General features: G+C 41.1%; 1 protein-coding gene across 1 annotated transcript in view; it reads left to right on the forward strand.

Moving 5' to 3' along the window:
• The window catches only part of LOC105668274 (uncharacterized), a 212,564-nt gene extending 190,979 nt beyond the window's left edge, over window positions 1-21,585 (forward strand). Inside the window, exon 5 of the mRNA XM_067358695.1 lies at window positions 17,140-21,585. Coding sequence (XP_067214796.1) covers window positions 17,140-19,020 — 1,881 coding nt within the window. The 3' untranslated portion in view covers window positions 19,021-21,585. The remainder of the gene's footprint in view (window positions 1-17,139) is intronic.
• Window positions 21,586-22,279: the final 694 nt, after the last annotated feature.

The raw sequence follows: 22,279 nt of genomic DNA on the forward strand, positions 1-22,279 counted from the left end.
GGACTATATTTCTTTTTTCTACATTAAACATTCATTAAAAAACCGAGGATAATAGCATTCCACGAAGGAAAGAATTTTTCCGTAGCATCGAACTAATTTTTATTTTAAATGTATTATTATTTGAAATTGCTTTGATTTTAATCATTTTTAATTTAAATTTACAGCGAGAATACATATTTATATGACAGCGCACGCGAATGCCAGATTAACATTTGACATTAATAGAAAAATAAAACGGGAGACACTCGTTCAAACATTTGCAATAAGAGCTACAGATTTTTTTAGCTATTCAATGCTATTTTATTCAACTGATTCACTGCGAGATAAATCGCCGAGACTTCGTCGAGAACGATTAGGCTGTCCGTTTAAACGCTCTCGTCTGGTGACCCTTGATCCGGACGTCGCCACGTCCGGACACGCGATGGTCCCCTCGAGATACATTATTACCATATGAGCGCATCCGGGAGTAGAGTAACAACGAACGGCGCGATTTATGGAGCTTAACTCTTCCGGCGAGTGATGAGAGGACGACGCGAGAGCGTGCAAACGCGAACAATGTGAAGAGAAGCGCGCACTGCTTGCGCGCTCTAATTAGGCGAGCGATCGTATTTTAAAAGCTCCTAAGCAGCCTTGGGGTGCATTGCGAATAAATCGCGCAGCCACCGATCGATATCTCGTCGAAGCGCATTTGTACTCGTTGCACGTCACGCCTGAGCGTATGATAATTCATGCTAATGCGCCTGCTGAGACTTCGACGTCGAATCTTTTTATAGTCTTGCGGAGTATCGAGATTGATTATGCGTGGCAAGATTTATTTCACGAGTGATTACAATGTGCTGACGCTTTTTTTAAGGAGACTACAGACTCACACAAGTGTCTGAGATGATTTACACCAGAGTTTCTGAAACTGTTTTAGTTTGCCGTAGCTGTAAAATTTTTCTACAATCTTCCAAATGTAAATAAGCTGTTGATAATACTGAAATAACTTTACTTGATGCTTTCAATTTCTTCAGAAAATCTCTATGAATTATTTATGAAATCGTAGTTTAACATGCGCTAATGTTTACTTAGTGTAAAAATACAGCTCATTAATACTCAAGTTATACCGGTTTGGAAGTCGCGGATCCTTGCACAATGTGTATTTTAAGCGCGCTGAGTCCTAAGTTTACGAGTAGTAATGATTTATGGTACCTTAAGGTGTCATTTACGTCATTAAATTAATTCATAGCATCCGCGGTTCATATTTAAGAGTATTCCTGAATTTACGGTGCACCTTGTGCACTCGGTGTCGTCGGAACGAAAACGAGTGATCCGTGCTTTCGTATAAAAGTGAACTTTTACTTTTTGTAAAACAGGCTCGGTTACGATAGGCCGACAAATATCCTCCGCTTCCTTAATAAATTTAATGCTCCCATTAAGGAATTTAATTATTCATAAACCGTCTGTTTGTGAGTTCGCCGGATAATACGGCCGGGTATAAGGGTACTTGTTAATGACGTATCATACGCCGCTCGTTATTTTCGACGTTGTAAACGGTGATATGTTTAAAAAAGTCGTCGTAAAAAAAAGAAGGAAGAGAAATACACTCCGGTTGACAAATACGGAATGCTTGTTGCATAATACATTATTGAAATTGCGAGATAAAGGATGGATTGCTGCAATAAAATCGCATTAACCTTCTTTGCCGTGTCATGCACGTAGCACATCATCGAAATATATGATTTAATCTCTTATGGTGATCATGTATCAAGTCTAATTAGGCGCTGGTTTAATAAAAATCCTGATCACTTTTGCGAAAGCGTAGATATTTCCAAATAAAACTGAGAGAGAAGAAATGTGATACTTCAATAATCGCCGCGAATAATTTCACTCAGCTGATTGTCGCAAATGTCAGAAATTAAAAATTGTATATTCTGTAGTGTCAATCCAATCACTCAGGGATTTTGGAGTAACGCAACTCATGCACGCCCACGCCCAGATATACCCCAGGCAGAGAGTTGCGCGTATCTCCCGTCGGATATATATTTTCAACACTTCGAATGCAGCGAATTATTTTTTTGTGCTCGCCTCTACGCGTAAAGACGCAGCACGCATCGACAAAGGATAAAAATCGCAGTCGCCATTAAAGTCACCTCGTATTTCTCGTGATTTACGATCGCACGCAATATGCTCGGAGCACGGATGCCGTTATACATATATATTCCTTCTTCGTCTTCTTCGCTGCGCGCACGTGTCCGGTGCTCGCTAAGTGCGCTCGCGATGTGTGCGTGTTCGCCTTTGAGAGTTATCCGCGCACACCGTGAGCTCTGAAATTATATTCTAAGTGAGACTCACATGCAGATTTTTAATACGCGCAAAAACGTATAATTTGGAATACAAAGAAAGCGGCTATTATCCTCCTACTCATGACGGTTATCTCGAAATGCGTTACTGTTAAAAAGACTAGTGGAAAGTTCGTGATGATTCTCACAGTTCAGCTCACGTAATTCTTCGGGGCTTGTTCGTGAAATCCCAAAAATAGTTTCCTCGCGTACGCTAGTGCGGACTGATCTTTTTTTTCGCCGTGATGTAAGTTCATGTCACGGTCGTTGCGCAGAACAACGAGCGATATATATTGTGCGCCACGTAGTTGGACGTTGTTCATCAGTCACACCGAAATCTGGACCGGTCATCAAAAAATTCGGCACGACGAAAGAGCCTCGTATCAAGCGGCGTGATCGGTCGCTCCGTCCATCGAGCGCATTTAATCGCCCGGATACTTTGCTGTTATTAATAAATTTATATCTCGCGCAATTTGTTACGGGGACAGAAAAAAAGACCTCCACAATTTGTTACTCATCAGACATAAGTGACATAATGGCTGCCGGCGACGCCGTGTAAAAAAAGATGCGGAAATTATTGATGATCGTAACTTATTGATTAAAATCGGAATAAATTTGCGACGTTGTGCGTGACAAGTTACGCGAGAAAGAACAGATAACTTGATAATATATAATAAATGCATCGCTGAGATTAATTATTCAATTATTTAATGTCATTTAATCTTTTGCTAATTCATAAAGAATGCTCCATGCGAATAGCTGAATAATTTACAGCTTCTTTTCGCACTGGATATTCGTGACGGAACTTCTTGATTGATATTTTTGATGAAATACGCGAATAACGCTGGTTCTCACGTAGAAGGATAAAATTCCACGAAGCGTCTTTGGGCTCTGCATCTTCGCGCGAGGAAATGAGAATCATAGTGGATGCACGATGCGCTTACTCGAGTGTACCGATAAGGTCCGCGACCCGCTGCCTCCAGCTTCGTGCATTGAAACACCACGTAGATACCTACTTCGTTTCTAGCCCACTTAACGTTACTGCCTGTAATCGCTACAGCTGTCCGATACTCGCCGGCAACGAGCAAGATTGAATCGTGCGAAAATAAACATTCTTCCCGTGATTGGCACTCGTTGATTGTTCATGAACTATAGAATAGAGAAAGATGTTATCTCTTTCAAATTATTACTACTACTGCTCTCAAAAATCGACAAGAGGAATCGAAGACAAAATTTCTTCAGAGATCTATGCATAGAATATTGTCAATTAAATTCGCGATACTTTTATGCGTGTCTACTTTGTGGCGAACGTACGCGGCTGTTTCCATCATCCGTTGCACGCGCTTATACCTGTTCCGGATGTGCTGTATAAATTCTGAGAGATTGGAAATTGAAGTGATTAAAGGAGCGGTATGAGAAATGAATTATATCCGTGATCTTAACTAGTGTTGTTTACGGTTGTGCTAACGGTTTCTATGTCTCAACGTGCTCTCAGGAAGGCGTCGTCGAGCATTCATGTGATAACAGATGCGCGCGACGGGTTGTTACGCTGCAGATATCGGCAATCACTACGCCGCGTTCCTCGGCCTATACATATTTTTTTTTTTTGAGCGATGCACGAGCGGCGCACAACGACATTTGCAACTTAATTTCCAGGCACACATCTGTAATTCATGTCCCGCCCGATTGAGTCGCTACAACGGACAATTAACGAGAGACCTACGTCCGTTATACCGTGATTATTTCGCGAAGCGACGAGTTACATCGCGAACACATGTAGACAAGCTTTGCAAACGCTAGAGCGAGAGAAAGAGAGGTAATCTGCGGGCAATCGCGATTTCTTTCTCCGCTCGGCGACATGGGCGGCCTACCTGCGTTAATTAAAATGTCAACCGGGAAAAGGAATCATGTCCAAGGTGACGCACGTCGCTGCGACAATTTTAAAATGTCGCGCAACGAGCGACGCTAAATCATACGTTACTTGCGCCCCGGGAGATACGATTAAATTAATAGCTGGTTTTACCATACTATGTTACGATTCGCGGGCTTCAGTGAGTTTGATTATATTCGTTATATAAAATCAATAATAATCAATGTTGTGGCAGAATTATTTTTTAATTCCATGCTTTTTTTTTTTTGTACGTCAAACGAATTTGACGCGCATTACGTGAAGAGTGCATTCACCGACGTTTGAAGGATCTAAGCACGTGTCGCGAAGAGTGATCGCGTGACCATTGCGGCGCGAGGAAACATGCGATCGACATACGCGATTCGTGTCGGTGTGATTGAAACACACAGCGGAACGATGCTCGCTTAATTGTAGCATCTTTCCTGCGGACGACTATTAGCTGCCGGCATCGGTCGGCCGCAATAACAGCGGTGCACGGCGCGGCGTATTGTGCAAGTGTGCGTACTATGTAGGAGTACCTTGGGTATCGAGCGATATGCCTTTCACATAACTGTGAGTAAATGCCAGGCCGCAGCCGCGCGCTGGCGGCTCTCCGTGCTCCACCTCCCAGATGAGACCTATCCTCTAGCAATAAGCAATAACTTGTTGTCGAGACGACGCTTCGCTACGACGAAAAGCTACGACTCTGACCTATATATATCTGCTTCGCGTGGATGCGCTCGATTCGAAGTCGCGAAACTTTTGCATCGACCTAACACATACAGCGCCTGTTCAGTAGCATCCGTCGAAAAGAGTTCTTGAAAAATGTTTATCGTGTTACGCTTACAAGCAAAAGTTCATTTCAGTTTGCTCAGTTTTATTCAGCAAATAAATGTTAACGGAAGAGTATTGCCGGCAACACGATGAAAGTGTCGACGCAACGGTTACAACGATGTCGACGAGGCCGCATCGCGAAGTCGCATAACTTTGCGCGATGCCGCAGCGTTCGTGAATCTCCTCGAGGAGACTCCTGATCTTTTACGTCTGAGGTTTTCGACGAAACCGCAATAATGATCGTGATGGATCGCGCGAAATTCAGGCTCGCGGATCAATTTCGAGCGCGCATTTTAACTGGCGATGCGTCCAGTGCCATTAACGCGCGATTACAGCCACGGCGAGAAGATTAAAGTTAATAGTACCGCATAATTGTAATCATAATTAAAAAAGTACCGTGACCCAATTTGAATTATCCGTTGAATATTGGTAGTCCGAAAAGCATTTTAAAATACGTTTTTAATGCCACGGCATTGGCACCAGACTTACATTTGCATTGCAGGACCGGCGAGATCGTCATTGCACGGCCTCAAACAAAAGCACATATTCTATATTCGAAATGTCAAGATCATTTTGCGTCGCGGTGACGTTTCCGATGAATAGACAGCAACTGTCAGTAGTGAGCGACGTTTTTTATCAGCCAAGAAATAGCGAATTTAAAACGTATAACTACGTAGTATTGTGTGCAGAACTCACTGGCGATGAATAAAATAATACAATCAATGTAGGTGAGGTCGCATCTATAAATACATCCTTTTATTATCCTTCTTTAATATCTCTTTGTTCTACAGAATAGTTCAGAATTTCGTATTTTAATTTTATTAATAAATTCGGTAATTAATTAATTATTAGCTTATTAATTAAATCACAAAGTTCTTGAAAGCACAGAGAGTGTATATTATTCTTTTTTGTTCAAAATTAAAAAAAAATCAACAATAGGATATTTTATTTATCGTATATCAAGGTGGCTTTCTGCGTATATTGGCCACATTTGACGTCATACGCCAGCGTAATGAGTAGCTAGCTTATATTTTTTCTTTATTCTTTCACTTGCGTAAATGTCACCGTGTTTCTCCTTCAGACAAAGCTTCCGTTAAATATAGAATCCTGTTATAGATTTTAACTCAAGCGCCCCTTTTAGTGTCACGTCAAGGCCGGTCATATAACGTGCAACGGACATACGCTGAATTCTATTAAGCAAGGTGTATGAAGGCGAGAAAAAAGTAAAATCGACGGTAATAATTGATCATTACCATGCTAGCGAACAGGCCATTTTAATTAATCCGTTCGGTTGCGCGCCTTGTGCGATTATCTCGTATCCCAGAGGACGATTATTAAAACGTCCTGTGGCGCGCTGTCCTTCCAACGTCACGATCGTCTGACGCGCGTCTACCGCGTGAACGTGCCTTACTTTGTCCGAACCAAAAGTGCCGAGACGAGGAGAGGAAAAAAAATCCTCGAATGATGCAGCGTGCTATTAGCGAGAGCGCGACGTTCTCTTCTTTCGTTCGCGAGGGGAGAGTCCTTGGCGTCCTTGCGTGGACACACGCCGAATGCGCGTGTATTCATGTCTCAATTAAATTGAAAACCGATACACGCGATATTCCGCACTCGTAGACCGACGGGATAAATACGGCGCAAGGATAATTTTTTTTCATCGCTAAAAGATGTCGGAGTTTTATAACGATGGGTTGACGTTTTTGCGTACCTGCGTAGCCGCGTCGAAGTTATTTTTGCGAAGGATCGACCGACATACCAAGCTGTGGGTAACAGCTCGTTACGGAACGGGCATTTCGGATTGTGACAGATTCATCGGAAAAAGATTTTCAGAAATATAAATAATATTCTCGAGATAAATTTTATTATTTCGAGTTTTTGTTTGAAGAGATTGTAAAAAATATATAAAAAGCTCCGTAAGTGTAAAAATGTTCACATGCACATTTAAAACATTTTAATTGAATAATTTCCTGGAAATATAATTATATATATTACATAATAATTATCTAAGACAGTAATTTTAAAGTTTGAGAAACCGATCAACTTTAGGATTGTTTCTTAGTTGTTTTTAGATGCAAGTATATAGCAAGCCTTTCACGATCACGATCGCAATTCGTGCAATAACACTTAAGCACACAGCGCCGCACTCGCTCCGCTTGCATGCACACGCATGGCGAGCGCGAATCGTATTTCTGTCGGTGGCTAAACGTCTCTCTTCTTGCTCTGCTTTCCTGACGTAATCGCGCAAGGCCGGGACGAGAAATCGCTCGGAGCGTGGCTGTCCACTTATAAAGCACTTAGAATAACTGATCCTCTATGATACCCGGCAACATTGTGACAAGTACGTGTCAATTAACATTACCATAATCGTTTTAGTTTATCATCGTAATGGTTTTCAAATGCCAGTAATATCGCTAATAAAAAACGAATAAAATTCTTAAGTAACTTCCAGCCTTTTATATCTTCAAATTCTGTGGATTCTGAATGATTATTAACATTCATTGAGTCTCTGGATCGAAAAGATCGCGAAGGACTAAATATAATTTAAAAATAACGATACACGAACAGTAATATAACATTTTCGGCATAAATCTCATGACTCTCCTCATGCAAATTTCATAATTATACGCATCATTATTCTTTTTAACTTATACTTTTGAACGTTACTGTACGCATTTACTACTCGTTCCTCTTATTCCTGTAATTACCGTTCCGCCGTCGTCGTCGAAGTTGCGGAGGATCGACAAGGGCTACAACAAGTCGATGGCAGGCCACTTGCCAATTCCCGTGCACCGACCAGCCGAGCACAATAATCGTTTATCGCTTCATTCGCCGGCCATTATAAGCACAGTCAGTAATAACGTCTCCCGCTGCGACAATATATCGTCCTGCCAGAGTTACACCGCCATGGATATCGAAAGCGAACGATTTATTAACCCCTCGTCTTCTTTTCGCGCGACGCCATACCGTATCCTAAGTAATTACTTGATGAGTCTATAATGCAGCATAATCAACCTGTCACGAAAATGCGAAACGAGGCCGTCTCCGCCTCCGCCTTCGCCGTCGTTGTAATGAATGCGAACTTCTTTAAATTCTTATTCAATCGCGCCGAATTATTAAATATTAATTTTGTTTACACAGACGCGCATAAATCCACCGTCGCGCGCGCCGTAATTTTGTCCCTCTGTGCGGATAAAATACAACATGTGTTTTTCTCTCTTATTTCTCCTCCTCCTCTTACGTGTAGCATAACGTAATATCCATATTTAATATCTCATTACTAGCAGACACATTTTGGTCGCTTTACATTAAGCTTCCGAACATATTCGTAATTTATGTCACGCATCGTATGCAAAATATCATTCATTTTCTTAAGATTGGAGTCGCGCAGAATAATGATAAATTTGCTATTTTCAGAAATTCTCGAATAGTTAAAGCTAATTAGATTTTATTATATTTATATATCTTTAAAAAGACAACAATTAGGACTGTGCAATTAATAATCTTCGATTTATTTGAAAAGTAAATATCTTTCGAACGAGGAGACAATACTGAAAATTTAGCAATCGATAATTCTTGCACCATTTTACAAATCATTGTCTCCGGCTTTAAAGGTGTCGTTAACGTCAAGTCGAAGCACGTTTTTATTGGCTTTAGATTGTTGGACTCTTCTTTCCATGTCGGATTAAAAAAAAACAAGCTTTTTTTCACGTAATCGACCGTAATTTCCGAACTTTCTCTTTCAGAGGCAACGCCTCACGTACCGAGCACGGACGAAAGAATGTAACTCCGACGGTTTGTACCGCAAATCGATCTGCGAACGAGTTGGCATTTTCGTCCAATACAGAGCAAAAATGTTACGATAAAATATCTGCGCGATATTACGCGATCGCAAAGACGGAGGATCTCTCGTTAAATATCTTGAGCTCGTAAAACCTATGGCATTGTGTAGAATGCATGAATATCTTATGAGAATTAAATAGAGAACACGAATTATTTAGACTACGATTAAAATTGCCTTGTTCAAAATAAACATTACATATCTTAACGCTGGAAGATAATTCTTTCTGACGTTTCAGTTCCGTTGATGACGATTGATTCGCGGTCGAATTTGGCGCGGACGTTGCGTATGAGAATCCCAACATACGCCCACGCACGAGGAAGTCATTAGGATGATGTATCTGATACGAGGCGCCGCGACTTGACTCAATGACCCGAATACTTTCGACATAAGCGTCCGTTACTTTCTTGTGCACAGAGCATGGTACATTCCTCCCTTTGTGATTTGTATCTCGCGATTATACGAAGTTGAAGAATAAGTGTGTGTAAATGTTTTCGAAAATGTAACGCGTTTTCACTTTGATCGTTAATAACAGAAGATTCTATCTATTTTCAGCTATAACCCGCTCTCGAAATCAATATAGAATCGCGACGGTATTTTGGGATAGACGTGTGTGAGAAGATTGTGCTTATATGTAGATTAATCTTGATTGATGTGTAAATTTTTATTGAACCTACTAATTGAATATTTTGAATGATTTGCATGGAATAATTTTGTAAAGCATTGCAACGTGTTACATATTGCAGATATTCTATGTAGGACACTTTTTTCATACGTTTGCATAACGATTTGATTAAAAATCTCCAGCGTCGCTCGCCGTGTCGCGTTTATAAAACGTGCGAACGCGTTCGTTCGTGTTTCTTACGTAAATTATTTAGAAGTATGTGGGAGAGCGTATTTACGACGCCGATTCGGAGTACGAAATTACGCCACTGTATTCATTGTGTAAGCATTGTTGCAGACTTGTTAAACTTTCGCTTGATGGATATTGAAAACTGACCCTTGATTGTTTTAATGATAAAATTCGCGATAAATGTATGGATACCTGATACCGATCAAAGGATACATTTAAAAGAGAACAAAATCTGTCAAGCAAACAAACGGTATTAAACACATTATCTGTGCTAAACAATACAGACATCCGTATAATCGAATTAAACAATTCGATAAAGATATCATTCTTCTCTATTTCTGTTGCGCACCGGAAATTTTTAACAATTTAGCATAAAATTAACTGTTTATTTTTTATACGAAATAGCATATAAATTTCTTAATTTGATTTCTCCATTTTATTCCAGCGCGTTTTTATCCCAAGTTTTTCTATTCAGATCAAAATATTTACTTATCAGATTGGATAAAAATCTACATCGATCAAGATTAATCCATACGTAAGCACAGCCTTGTCACACACGCCTGTCTCGAAATACCGTCGCAACTCTATACTGATTTCGAGAGCACGGCTGAAAATAGATTGGATCTTGTGTTATTGACGATCAAAGTGAAAACGCATTACGTTTTGGAAAATATTTACACATATTCTCTCTTTATTGTATATTCGCGACATAACGTCTGTAAATTTGAATATACATTCGCGTACCACACCTAACCGCAACCTTGATCAACCTCTTTCGCAGATTCCTTAGAATCTGATATGTTCATGTCATTTACTTCGCATACCACTCGAGTCCTTCGATCAAGGTGCTTCACATCAACACGTAAAACTGAATACACACGAGAAGAACCCCGAAAGATGCCTTTTAATCAGTCAAGAATGCCGACGAATGCAGCATTCGCTCGCGTAAGACCGATATGCACTTTACTTCAGAGTTTATTAATTAGGATATTAAATTGTAATTTTTTCGGATGAAAGCACGCAATTAGGCATGTATATCGATAATGTTTACAAAGTAAATCAAATACTACATATACATTAAGATCCATTCCAGATATGATTTTGTACTTAAAACGCGATCTTAATTATAAGTCGCAAGTCGAGTTACTTAATTCGAATGTTTTATTTACTTAAAAGAACATAAAAATACCTGAAGGAACTAACGCATTAAGAATTGAAAAATGACTTGTTGATTTTTATCGGGCTGAAAACGGAACACGTAAATATGCGTAAGTACTTACGAAGGGACGCTTGAAAAAAACGTCGAAACGAGGGCAAGAGCATTAAGTCGACTTGCGCCCACCTCGCGTCTGCTCACAAATCCGTGATTCTTTCGCGATGACGGGATCGTCTTTTAAAACGAGCCGCACCTGCATATTGTTTATAACTCGGTATCATCGGATAATCCGTCCGGTCGGAACGTCGTTACGTTCTTCGTCGCTACGCGGTTACCCACGCGAAAATTCCTGCGCTCGTTATTAACCGGTGTATCATACCGCCGTATCGTTGACTTGGCGCGGGCATGTTCATAATATAGATCACAATCGTGTATCTCATTGATTTTGCTCCCGTTACGTTCACCTCCGAGGAGCGCGTTGGGCGTTTCGGATTGGTCCCGATGTATGTGAGCGATCGAGAAAGAGAATAATTATCGGAGATCGTTAACGTATTGTTTGTGCGAAAAATTATAAATATTTCGCGATAAAAAAATCAGATTCTACCAGACCATGTAAAATTTTTTTAATAACGTATAAATATTAAAAAATTAAGTAATAAATTAATAAACTAAATAAACATCTGATTTTGAGTTAAAACTTTGTTCAAGAGTCGGTTAACCGAGAAATTAATGTCTTAATCAATATCTAATAATGTACTTGTTATCTATTGTGCAGTTTCAAAAATATTTTCCAATTATTCATATTTTACAGATTTGCAATGACTCGGCACTAAAAGCATTACTCTCCTTAATTTGTTTTTCAGTATCTGTGATCGAGACACCTTTTCGAACACTCCGTGCGAAGCGATAATACATTCGCGTGATAAATGGACGACGCGCGAAGAATAAAGAATCAATATAGTCGAAATAACGACTTTGTTAAGCGTGCGAAGGAATCGTTCGATCTGGGATGTCAGCGTGACAGAACAAATTACTCCCGATACCGTTCGTACAAATATATTAGCGCAATTTATCGCGGTCGAACTTCAAAAAGAATTATCCGCGGTAAAAACAATCCCGTAGGCGTACAATGTATAATATAACTTATTGCCGTCCTTGACGTTCTGTGATAAACTTTGCGCTGCTCGGTAATGAGAGTATTTTCGAAAAAATGCAAAAAAAAAAAAATACCGCAAGGAAAGAGAGACGTAATAAATAAAATCTCTGGCAATAAGAGCGCACGGCGACGTGTCTAATTTAGCCGCGCTAAAAGGCCATCAATCATCGTGCATATTAAGTATCGTAACACGAGCGGCGATCATCGCTCTTTCATTTAATAAACGATGCCGTCGCGTGGGATGCATCACTTATGAGAATGCACTCAACATGAGCGTGCGTGTCCGACGCACATACTCGAGAATGACTCGGCCCAGCCGCGGTGACCTCACCCGGCGAGGTGTCCGCATGACAGTACGCGTTCTCCTTTCAACAGGAAACCACCGTTCTATTCGGTCGATCAACCGGTCCCGCGTGCGCGCACACCTTTTAACATCTCGCTGGCCAGCCGGCCTTATAAATCGGCCGATATTAATTCTATGCATATTTATAATTCGTAAGCGCGTACATACATCGCGGCGCGCGCTTCGATTTATGAGAACGCGCACGAGCCGAAGACAGTATGATTAATAATGGTACACAGTAAAGGTACACAGTATCGAGCAAACATCGGAACCGCACGTCCGCGTTGCGGCATCGATAATCGTCCCGGAGGGAATATTAATCTCCCGGGAAGAATTAACCGCAGCGATCGAACGACCGTTTAACACGTCGCCCATGGGCTAACACTTTTTTATCCCAACATGCACGCGCACATATCGCCGACCTGGCGCGAGAGAATTGTACTTAAATTCAATGAGATCAGAAAATTTTCAAGTTTCGAATGGTGAATGGCTCATGGGCACTCGTGGCACTTTGATACACGGATTGCCGATTTATGGACGCGGAGAGTTATTAAATTAAATAACTTGATACGTGCAAAAAGTATTCTCTTGTTGCTACTCGCAAGATTGTTCAAGGTTTCAAGTTAGAATATTTTAAGAGGAGATAGAAAGCTTAATTTTTCAAACAGCATGGGTGGTGATTAAATAATAGCATCGAAACATTCGTGACACACAATTGCATTCATCCATAACGCGTGTTCATACGTTGGCGAGTAGAAATAGAGCATCTATTCTCGAGACGCGAGCGCATTTCCCGTCGGTGCAAAAGTATGGTACCGGCGATACCGGTTTGCGGATCTCAACCGCTTTACTCGGACTAACTCTTAGTCCTCCTCCGCCTCTTTGCCTTCCGTTTCGCAATTGCGGGGGCAGTAAGTAATAAAGGCGCGGACGAGGATAAAATCCTGCAAATGCATTGTAAATCGCTGCGAAATAATTGTCGAAATAGCGACGTTAAACTTTAGTTAGAAACAATCACAATAGACGAATACTATAACTTTCGTTTCAGATGCCCTGAATTAGTCTAATAGATTTTATCTTTTGTTCAATTTTTCCAAATTTCTGTCGGTATATTAGTCATTCTAAAGATTTAACAGTTAACTGAAAAATATTGATAAAAAACTAGACGAAAATAGTAAATCGCTACGTATATTGCAAAGTATCCATGTGTACTGCTTATGTATCTCTCCTCTTTCCATAAGATACCTCGCCCTTTCTCTACACCTCCGTTTCTCCTGCTAGCAAGAAACGCGACATCATTAATAACGGTTTTATGTAGATTTTATAAAACTAGGACATAAATGCGCGCCTTTTTTTCTTTTCTTTCTTTCCTTGGTCCAAATAAATATTTATTTGATTCAAATTGATGTCCAAATAAATATTTACTTAGTAACTAGTAAATATTTACTTGATTGAAGTAAATATTTTTTTTATTCAAGTAAATGATTTTTTTGATTCAAGTAAATATTTACTTGATTCAAATAAATGATTTTTTTGTACTCGTTATTTTTATATTACAGAAATCGCTATTTATTGATAATTTTTATTATATTAATTTATCTTTTAATTATTTTCTGTAAATAGAAGAAGTTTATAAAGATTAAATAATCTAATGCTTGATACATCGCGCGCGCTTAATCTGAACCACCTTACTAGTCGAACCATTACTTGGGTCGGGGCAAGGACGGCAGCGACCTTCTCTCGGAGTCGTAAGACTCCAACACGGTGCGCTGCAACACGGTGCAACGGACGGAACGCGATGCGCCGCAACGCAACAACATGCTGGGCAATAAAATCGAACTCACAGGAGAGGTCCAGATACTTTTAAATTTACAATGTAGCAGAATTTTATGCCGTTCAGGTTTGCAAGAGAGGGATAGAGAGATTATCGTGTACAATAAAAGGAAAAGGAATATTACTTTCTTTCTCTCTCGTTGTTTTTTCGCGCGGCCACCGCACCATAGTGTCACGTAATAACACCAATATAAAATGTATATTGATAATTTATAGAAAATATTACGAAATGTCCTAAAATTTTTCAAAACGCGTTTGCGCTTATCTCGATTCACGAACGCGGCCAGGATTTTTAGAAAGCTCCATGAGCATCGTGTCAAAATTTAAAATTCTATTCTTATATATATCTTCATATATATTTATATTTTTAAGTTTTTTTGTAATTGCTTGTTACAAAATTTAATCTTATTATCATTGAATATAAATGTAGAATTTATATTTCATATTAAGAAAATGTTTCATAAAATCCTTGCCAAGATATACATATTTAGTTTTCACAAATAAATTTTCTACTTTTTGCTTCGAGATGTGAAATATTGCATCTCTTCACATGCTTCTTGTGGCGCCCATGACTGGACTCCTGCTTGTATATCCTTTCTCTCGGTATACGTGGTACATGTTGCCGAGCAATCGCGTAATAAAAGATAAATTAAGCGTTTATGTTCGCGCGCGCCGACAGCAGTCGCTATCTCCTGGACGTAGGATTCATTAGTACTTAAGAAACACGCACAGCTAATTACCGTCAAATTTACCTTAAAACGCTCATAATGTTACGCGGCTTCCTGCAATTTCCAAGAGAGATTTGCTCTCACATCTTTGCTTCAGCGCATCTTCTCGCAAAACTTTCCGAACTTTTCCTTCTTCGCAGGCTTTGTCGGCGCATCGAGAGACAAAGATCAATTTTTAACAATAATATTATTTTCATATCTCTCTCGAAATGTCACGAATATTAATTTTATCTTTTTTCGTACTCAAGACCGCGTATTATTGTGCGAAAGTCATCGTTCTGATTCGCACGATCAGAGGCACGTAGCCTCTACAATGATCACTATAATCAAAACATATGAATATAAATTGCCTCAGCGTGTACGAGTATTTCAGATACCACTCGGTGGCGAAGAAAAATCGTTAAAATTACTTCAAGGTCCACAATGTAAGCAGTCACGAAATTCCTCAACTGCGACAAGCCGCAAGAATGTAAACGTGTAATAAAGAGCTGCTCGGCTCATATTAATTACCTTTTCACCCCGCGTAAACGTCGATTGCTACACGCGCTCGCTTTATTCCGAGATTCTCATCTACAAATATCTGCGACAATTCCATTCTTTTTGTCGCTTATCATTGTATCGGGACGCCATTGTTTGCAAATGCGAATGCCGAGCGCGTAATGGTTCCGGAATTATTAGACGTAGGGCTGCTGCGTTTGAGCGATAATCTCGCCCACGTCGCGCAGTCCTTTACGGAGCGGAGGAATGAGGATCCCGATAAACCGCCCGTTCCCGTATAAATATCGCACTCGTGACGTTGGCTCTTTACCTGCGATTCGTCAAGGTCGCGGTTACAAAGAACTCGAGCACCCAGGTATCTTATTACACTCGCGATAGCCGCGTATCTTATTATATAGGTATAGAACCCACGGCGCGAGCGGTGATTGGAAATCGATTAAGAACACGATCGATAAGCTAGGGGCTAAAAATCAGAATGAACGATAATTACCCGCGTCCTCTGGGCGGCGCGTAATTTATACTCGGAGCTGAAAGTCACGGGACGTTGCAAATAAATCGCGAAAACATAGAACGCGCGCTGTAAATAATCTATCAAGATCTAGTAGAGCCATATTTTGTAACGCGCATATGAAACGTGTTTATGTAAAGTGATGTGAACTTTGACATTCCCCAAGAGTTCGGTTAGTACTTAAAGAATTGTTTAACAAAGATCTGTGGATGTTGAAAATTTATTTCATGCGAACTTAACTTTAATAAAATGTTCTGAGAACTTACTAATTTCAATGTTAAACGGACAAATGGAGCCTCCCTTATTCAGAGAGCAGGAAGCGACGCGAAACTCAGCCGTGTTCACGACGAGTCTGCTGTAAAAATGTTCGAGATTTCCATCGGGAGGCTGCCTGGCGTGTCTTTGAAGGACTTTACGAGCGATCACGTCGGGCAATTTATAAATCGCACGGATGCACACCTGTCTGCGTCCTTCGTGAGTCTCTGCAAACTCGGTTCGTGTAAAAGCAGTTTATCGCCCCTCGGCGCGGTTTCGAGAGCCCCGACACGATCGCACTGCCGTTCGCATTTTGTTCCGTCTTTTTCGGAAGAAGGGTATAAAGTATTCGCGAACTTGTTCGCCGATTCCACACTGCGTTTAACGACGCCACAAACAGACGCGAGAATTCTAAAATTGTCGCACTAAAATGTTACGAACGGCGCGTTGCACGCCGGATTCTGTATTTGGACATTACAGTAATTCGGATGTTAGTGCAACTTCATTTGCGTGCTATTACTTATTTTTCATCACATCAGTTAGAATTAATTGAGCGCTTAACAAACTTCTTACCCTCTTTACTGCAATCGTTCGCGCTGCAGTAGATATTTCACAATAAGCATACTTGATATATATAAAGATATTCTTGTTATATTCTTGTTATTCGAAATAAAAACATCAATAATTTTGAGCTGTGATTAATTAAAGAAACTTGCTGAAATATAATTAAGATTTGTTAGCAATTCTGAAACTGCCTTTTACTCTCTTGCACACTAAAATATTTAAAACTACGAAAAAATATATGGTCTCCGATTAAATTCTGACAGGGAAAAATTCCGTTTATAAAATGCGCTTATAAAATTGAAGTAAATATTTAACAATCCAAGTTATCCAATCACAATGACAAACAATCGTGTGTTTTTTTCAGGTTCTGCTTCAGGCAGCACTGGTCTGGGAAGAAGTGCGCGGCGCTCCGGTGAAAAAGAGCGACATACTCGCCGGCACGGAATTCTTATCAGTCTTCATAAACGGTGCCATGGCATCGCCGCCGCAGCGACGTCGGGGCTTCCTCCGACGCGGTCATCATGCAGCCTCGTCGGCGGGCGACAGCGCGACCGCCGAGTCGCATCAGAACGAAGCGTCGATCTATCGAATATCTCGAAATCCAGCCGCTGGCCGGCCGATCTCGGTCTCGAGACCACAGACGAACGGTCGCGAAGAGGTACGTTTTTATCCCATAAGTCAGAAAACGCTGGAGAACCGGCAGCAAAATCTAGCGTCGTTGATCGATGATCTGAGCACACCGGGCGGCATAAACTCGGCGCGTCTGACGCCGTCGAGCGTCGCGGCGACAACGACGACGACTACGACGATGACGAGTGCACCGCCGCCAGTCAACCGTAATCGAATAATCTCTAAATCGAACGGGACTAATGTCTCTGTCGCCATCGGCAGAGGCGTCAGTCGACAGAAGGTGATCGGTGTCAGCGTCACGTCCACGGTCGAGGCTACGCCGTACAAAGTGCGTGTTGAGCATTACGACAACGCTGATGCCGCGGTAGTAACGCGACCGCCAAGTTTGGAGTCATCGGCGAACAAAGAAATTGCTAGGGAACCAGCTAGAGAATCGTCTGGAAGCACGCCGAGGGAGATGAATAAACCGTCGACATCATCGCCGTCATCCACGACGACGACAACGACGACCACGACGACGACCACGACGACGACGATGATGACAACGCCGCCGCCGGCCGGATTCGTCACGGAAGACCTCAGCAACATCGTCTCGGAATCGAACAGAAGCGAGTTCTCCGTCGACGAGGATTCGCCGAGGACCAGTTGGCGCGATCGCGTCACTATGACACCGCGAATTCAGCAGGTTCCCGCGTTCACGGAGAATCATCGGGACGAGATCAACGATACCACGCGTATTGTCGACGTTGACGCGATCACTCCGACGGAGGAGAATTACGAGCTGCCGGTGGTGAACTCGGAGCCGCGCGAATTAAACGAGGAGCTGCCGGAGGTGTCGTCAGATCGGCTTCAGGGACGCAAGATGGGACGTCACTACGACGCGTCGCTCTACGATCGCTCGGGCTCGAAGGTGTACGGTCAGTCGTCCAAGATATACAAACCTGCGCATACATACAATGAACCCGCCAAGGTGTACAGCGAACCGGCTAAGGTTTACAGTGAGCCCGAGCGAGTGTATGGAGAACCTGCTAAAGTGTACAGTGAGCCTGCCAAGGTCTACAGCGAGCCGGCCAAGGTTTACAGCGAACCTGCTAAAGTCTACAGCGAACCTGCCAAGGTCTACGGTGAGCCAGAGAAGGTTTACTCCGAACCATCCAAAATCTACTCGGAACCGGCCAAGATCTACTCGGAGCCGGCCAAGATCTACTCGCAACCGGCCAAGGTGTACGGCGAGCCTAGCAAAGTGTACGATTCCGAAGGTCAACCGATCGATCGTCACCAGCAGCAAGGTGAACCCGACGAGCAGAACTACGAGGTCGACGAATCGGTCAGCGTCGGCAGCAACGGTAACGTTCACGGGCCGCAATTGGTCGTCACGGAAGAAGCGCCGGGTGCGTCCGAGGTTGAAGACGGTCACAAGGTCGGCTACGTGGTTGAGGGCAGGAACTACAGGAAGTATAGAGTCGAGGAGAGAACGCCGGATGGCTTCATCGTAGGCGAATACGGCGTCGTTAGTCACGACGACGGCTCGCTGCGTGGCGTCAGGTACACCGCCGACGGTACCATCAATCCTCAACTCATCTACGACGCTCTGATGAAGTTCCTCGCTCTGTGAGCGCCGCAACAACGAGCGGAAGGAAACGAGAGGAAGGAGGACGAATCGACGAATCGTCGCGAAACACCACGAAGATCGCGCATCACTGACGGACTGATTTTCTTATCCTACGAAAAATTTACAATTGTGTGCACAATATTTCTATTCTAGCTAGATTTTTCAACGTTAGCAATGTCTGCCAATGCTGGCAGAAAGAAATACTACGAATCAAATACTACGAAAGCTAGCCTGTCCTTTTTCAGGAAGAATCGATTACATGACAAGAAACGGCAAATCAGCGAATTGCGGATTAATTCGGGGTGGCTTCGACGACGTCGTCGACGAGACGAACACGACTGATTCTTTTGCTCTTGCCAACTCAACTGCCTCAACAATTAATTTTAAGGACGACATTTAGGATCTAAGGAAGAGCCCGCTGCGTGTCCTACCAAGGTGACCCGTGCGCGCCGCCGATTTGTGTCCGATCCCGAGGACCGAAAGGTCGTCCGAGATCGACGCACGAAAGTTGAATCTCGATGCACAGTCATTGCGAAACGCTGACAGATGAAAGTTACTCTTTGGGTGGCGAAAGTACGAACTTTTGTGTGTAGTGCTGCTCGATGGCCTTTGATGATTGTGGCAACCGATCGAAGTGGTTGTCAAATGTTTTTCTTCCGGGCTATTCGCAAAGCTCTCGAAGCGAGAACAGGACTATTAAAATATTTTAGTGCGCAAGAGAGCCTGCACTTGACGATATGCATCAGCTCAGATTACTTCCAATTGTAATATTAACAATGTCAAAGTCGGTAACTTTGTATCTCTAAAATTTATACGATCTTCTACACGGTATTTATATTGGTTTTTGCCTGAAAGCATCATAAAAAATGTATAGTCATCGTAAAATTATTATAATTATGAGATACGCATGAAAAACCATGTGAGCCTTTTAATTAGATTTAGAAATATAGTGAAATACGAAATGTTAAAGAAAGATCTAATCTCAATACAACTATTAACACAAACTCGATTTTAAATTTACGCTGGCAATAATTTCCGCGCGTGTACGTAGTCTTCTCAACTGAATATCTCAAATAACAAGAATCTGTACCCGCCTTTATATTTTCGGTGACGATGTATCCGCAACAGACCCTCGATCTTTGATCTCTGATCTTTGATCTCTTGTAAGAAAATCTTGGGTCGAGCTCAGAGCCGCAAAGATTCAGACCGAACGAAATATTTTAGCTGAAGCAATAGAATTTTTTAACATGTCAAGCACGTTTTGTGTGAAAAGAACTCATATTGCAACACGGAAATAATCTACGGCGCAAATCGGTTATCTTTCTATTAATTTTTTTGAACGATAAATCGAAACGCTGGAGATGGTTGATTGATCGACACGATCTCGTGCGAATTGAAAGTAAATCTTTTTTATACATTAGATAGATGCTATTAATGGCAAGAGACCTATATCTATCAGAGATTAATTTAATCGCCGAAGGGGATCTAACGAATTACTCCCTAATGATGTCAAAATTAACGCTAGAACACTTAGATTTTTCAAACTTACCGCCTTTAACGCTTAAAAAAACGACTCAATTTATTCTCATACTTTACACATTCAATATTATTTCCTGCCGAATCATATGCAGTATGATGATTCCCATTTCGAAATTTATCCAAGTTTCTTATAATGTCGATAACATCTAAAGAAAATATATTAGTGCATTGATTGATAAATGAATCGAATGCATCTAAGTGTTTTAGAGTTAATTTTAGAATTAACAGCCTCCGAAATCATTGACTGAATATTCCCTTCGTGTGCATCGCCGTCACGCTTCTGCGATGAAGAGGTAAACGAGGATGTTGCAGCTGCCAGGGCCCTTATTCGAAAATGATTCGACGGTCCTCCGATTTTATCAATGGGGGCCCCGCAGCAGCGATGGACGAACCGACTTGTCGCGGCAGCGTTTCTGCGCGTCTACTAGTTCTAAGCTCCCCTAGATATTAAGACTGTCCCACATCAAAGGAAATATCTCAATCAGCGAGAAAGCCTCGTTTTTTTTTCCCGTAGCAATTATATTACCTAGTGTATAAAACTAGCTCGTTTTCTTCTTATTACCTCAGTCCTTTGAGATAGTTCCTCTCGCCATGCAATATCGAGCGAGCATCCTAAGCGCGAGTAACGCTTCGCCAAACTAGCGAGAAGTATCTACGGGATGTTCCAGAATTATCGTTTCTCTCATGAACGAGCAATTACGGTAAAGTCAATTACGAATTGAACAATGAATAAATAAATTCACAAATAAAAGTGGTGGTTTTAGTTCCTGGACATTCCAGATATCTCTCGCGTATTGCTCACGTTCGTAGACTAAGTAATGTCTTGATTATTCTGCTTTACTCGCCCGTATATGTACACTTCTAAAGCAATCCGATATGTTACAGACGGTATCTCTAAGAACTTCCTCACATGTAAGGCATGCAATTTAGATAATATTTACTATTAAAATATTATGTATAGTGCGCTCTGTGCAGCCGTCGCCATTTTTCAACAACAATTTTGTAATAAATTGATTGCCATGAAAATAACATCCCAATTATTTTACTCTACAGTAGTCTAGAAGTATACTTTTTAATCTCTGATTTTATAGTTAAAATTGTTCCTTGATAATATTAGCTTTATTGTGCCTTTTCTATTTTAGTGTTTGGTATTACATTATTGAGCAGCCAAGTTTTTAAATAAATTTTGTTAAGGAATATTTATAAGAAATTGAAACAAGAATTAAGTTTAGCAATATTTAATATTGCTAATACGTGTCGCATATCTTTGTTTTCTAATTTTTCTACACAAAATGCAAACGAGATAAAACCCATATTGTGCCGTAATTACGATTAAATTTTCACAAATGTTAAACGAAATTGTAGTCAGTAAAAGTATAATATTTTTTAGCTACTATACAGAAGAGGCTCTTTTTACCAAGCATGTCGTATTTAAAAGATCTTCAAATTTTACGACGTTCGACCGTTCGGTGAAACTCCCGCCATAAAAAACGAGTCAATATATCAATAATCACGATTTTTATGTTGTACCAACAAATTATATATCAAACTTGTACTTTGATAATCATTTTTTTTTGCAGAAACATTGAACGATTGAACTTATTAACAAAAAATATATTGTTTATGTGCAATAAAATTGTATTAAATATTATCACAATTACGCACATGATTAAATAATGAGTAAATCATTTTATTACTCACCAATCATCAGGCTATTGCGGTT

Source organism: Linepithema humile, chromosome 7 (genome assembly GCF_040581485.1).
Source record: "Linepithema humile isolate Giens D197 chromosome 7, Lhum_UNIL_v1.0, whole genome shotgun sequence".
NCBI lineage: Eukaryota > Metazoa > Arthropoda > Insecta > Hymenoptera > Formicidae > Linepithema > Linepithema humile.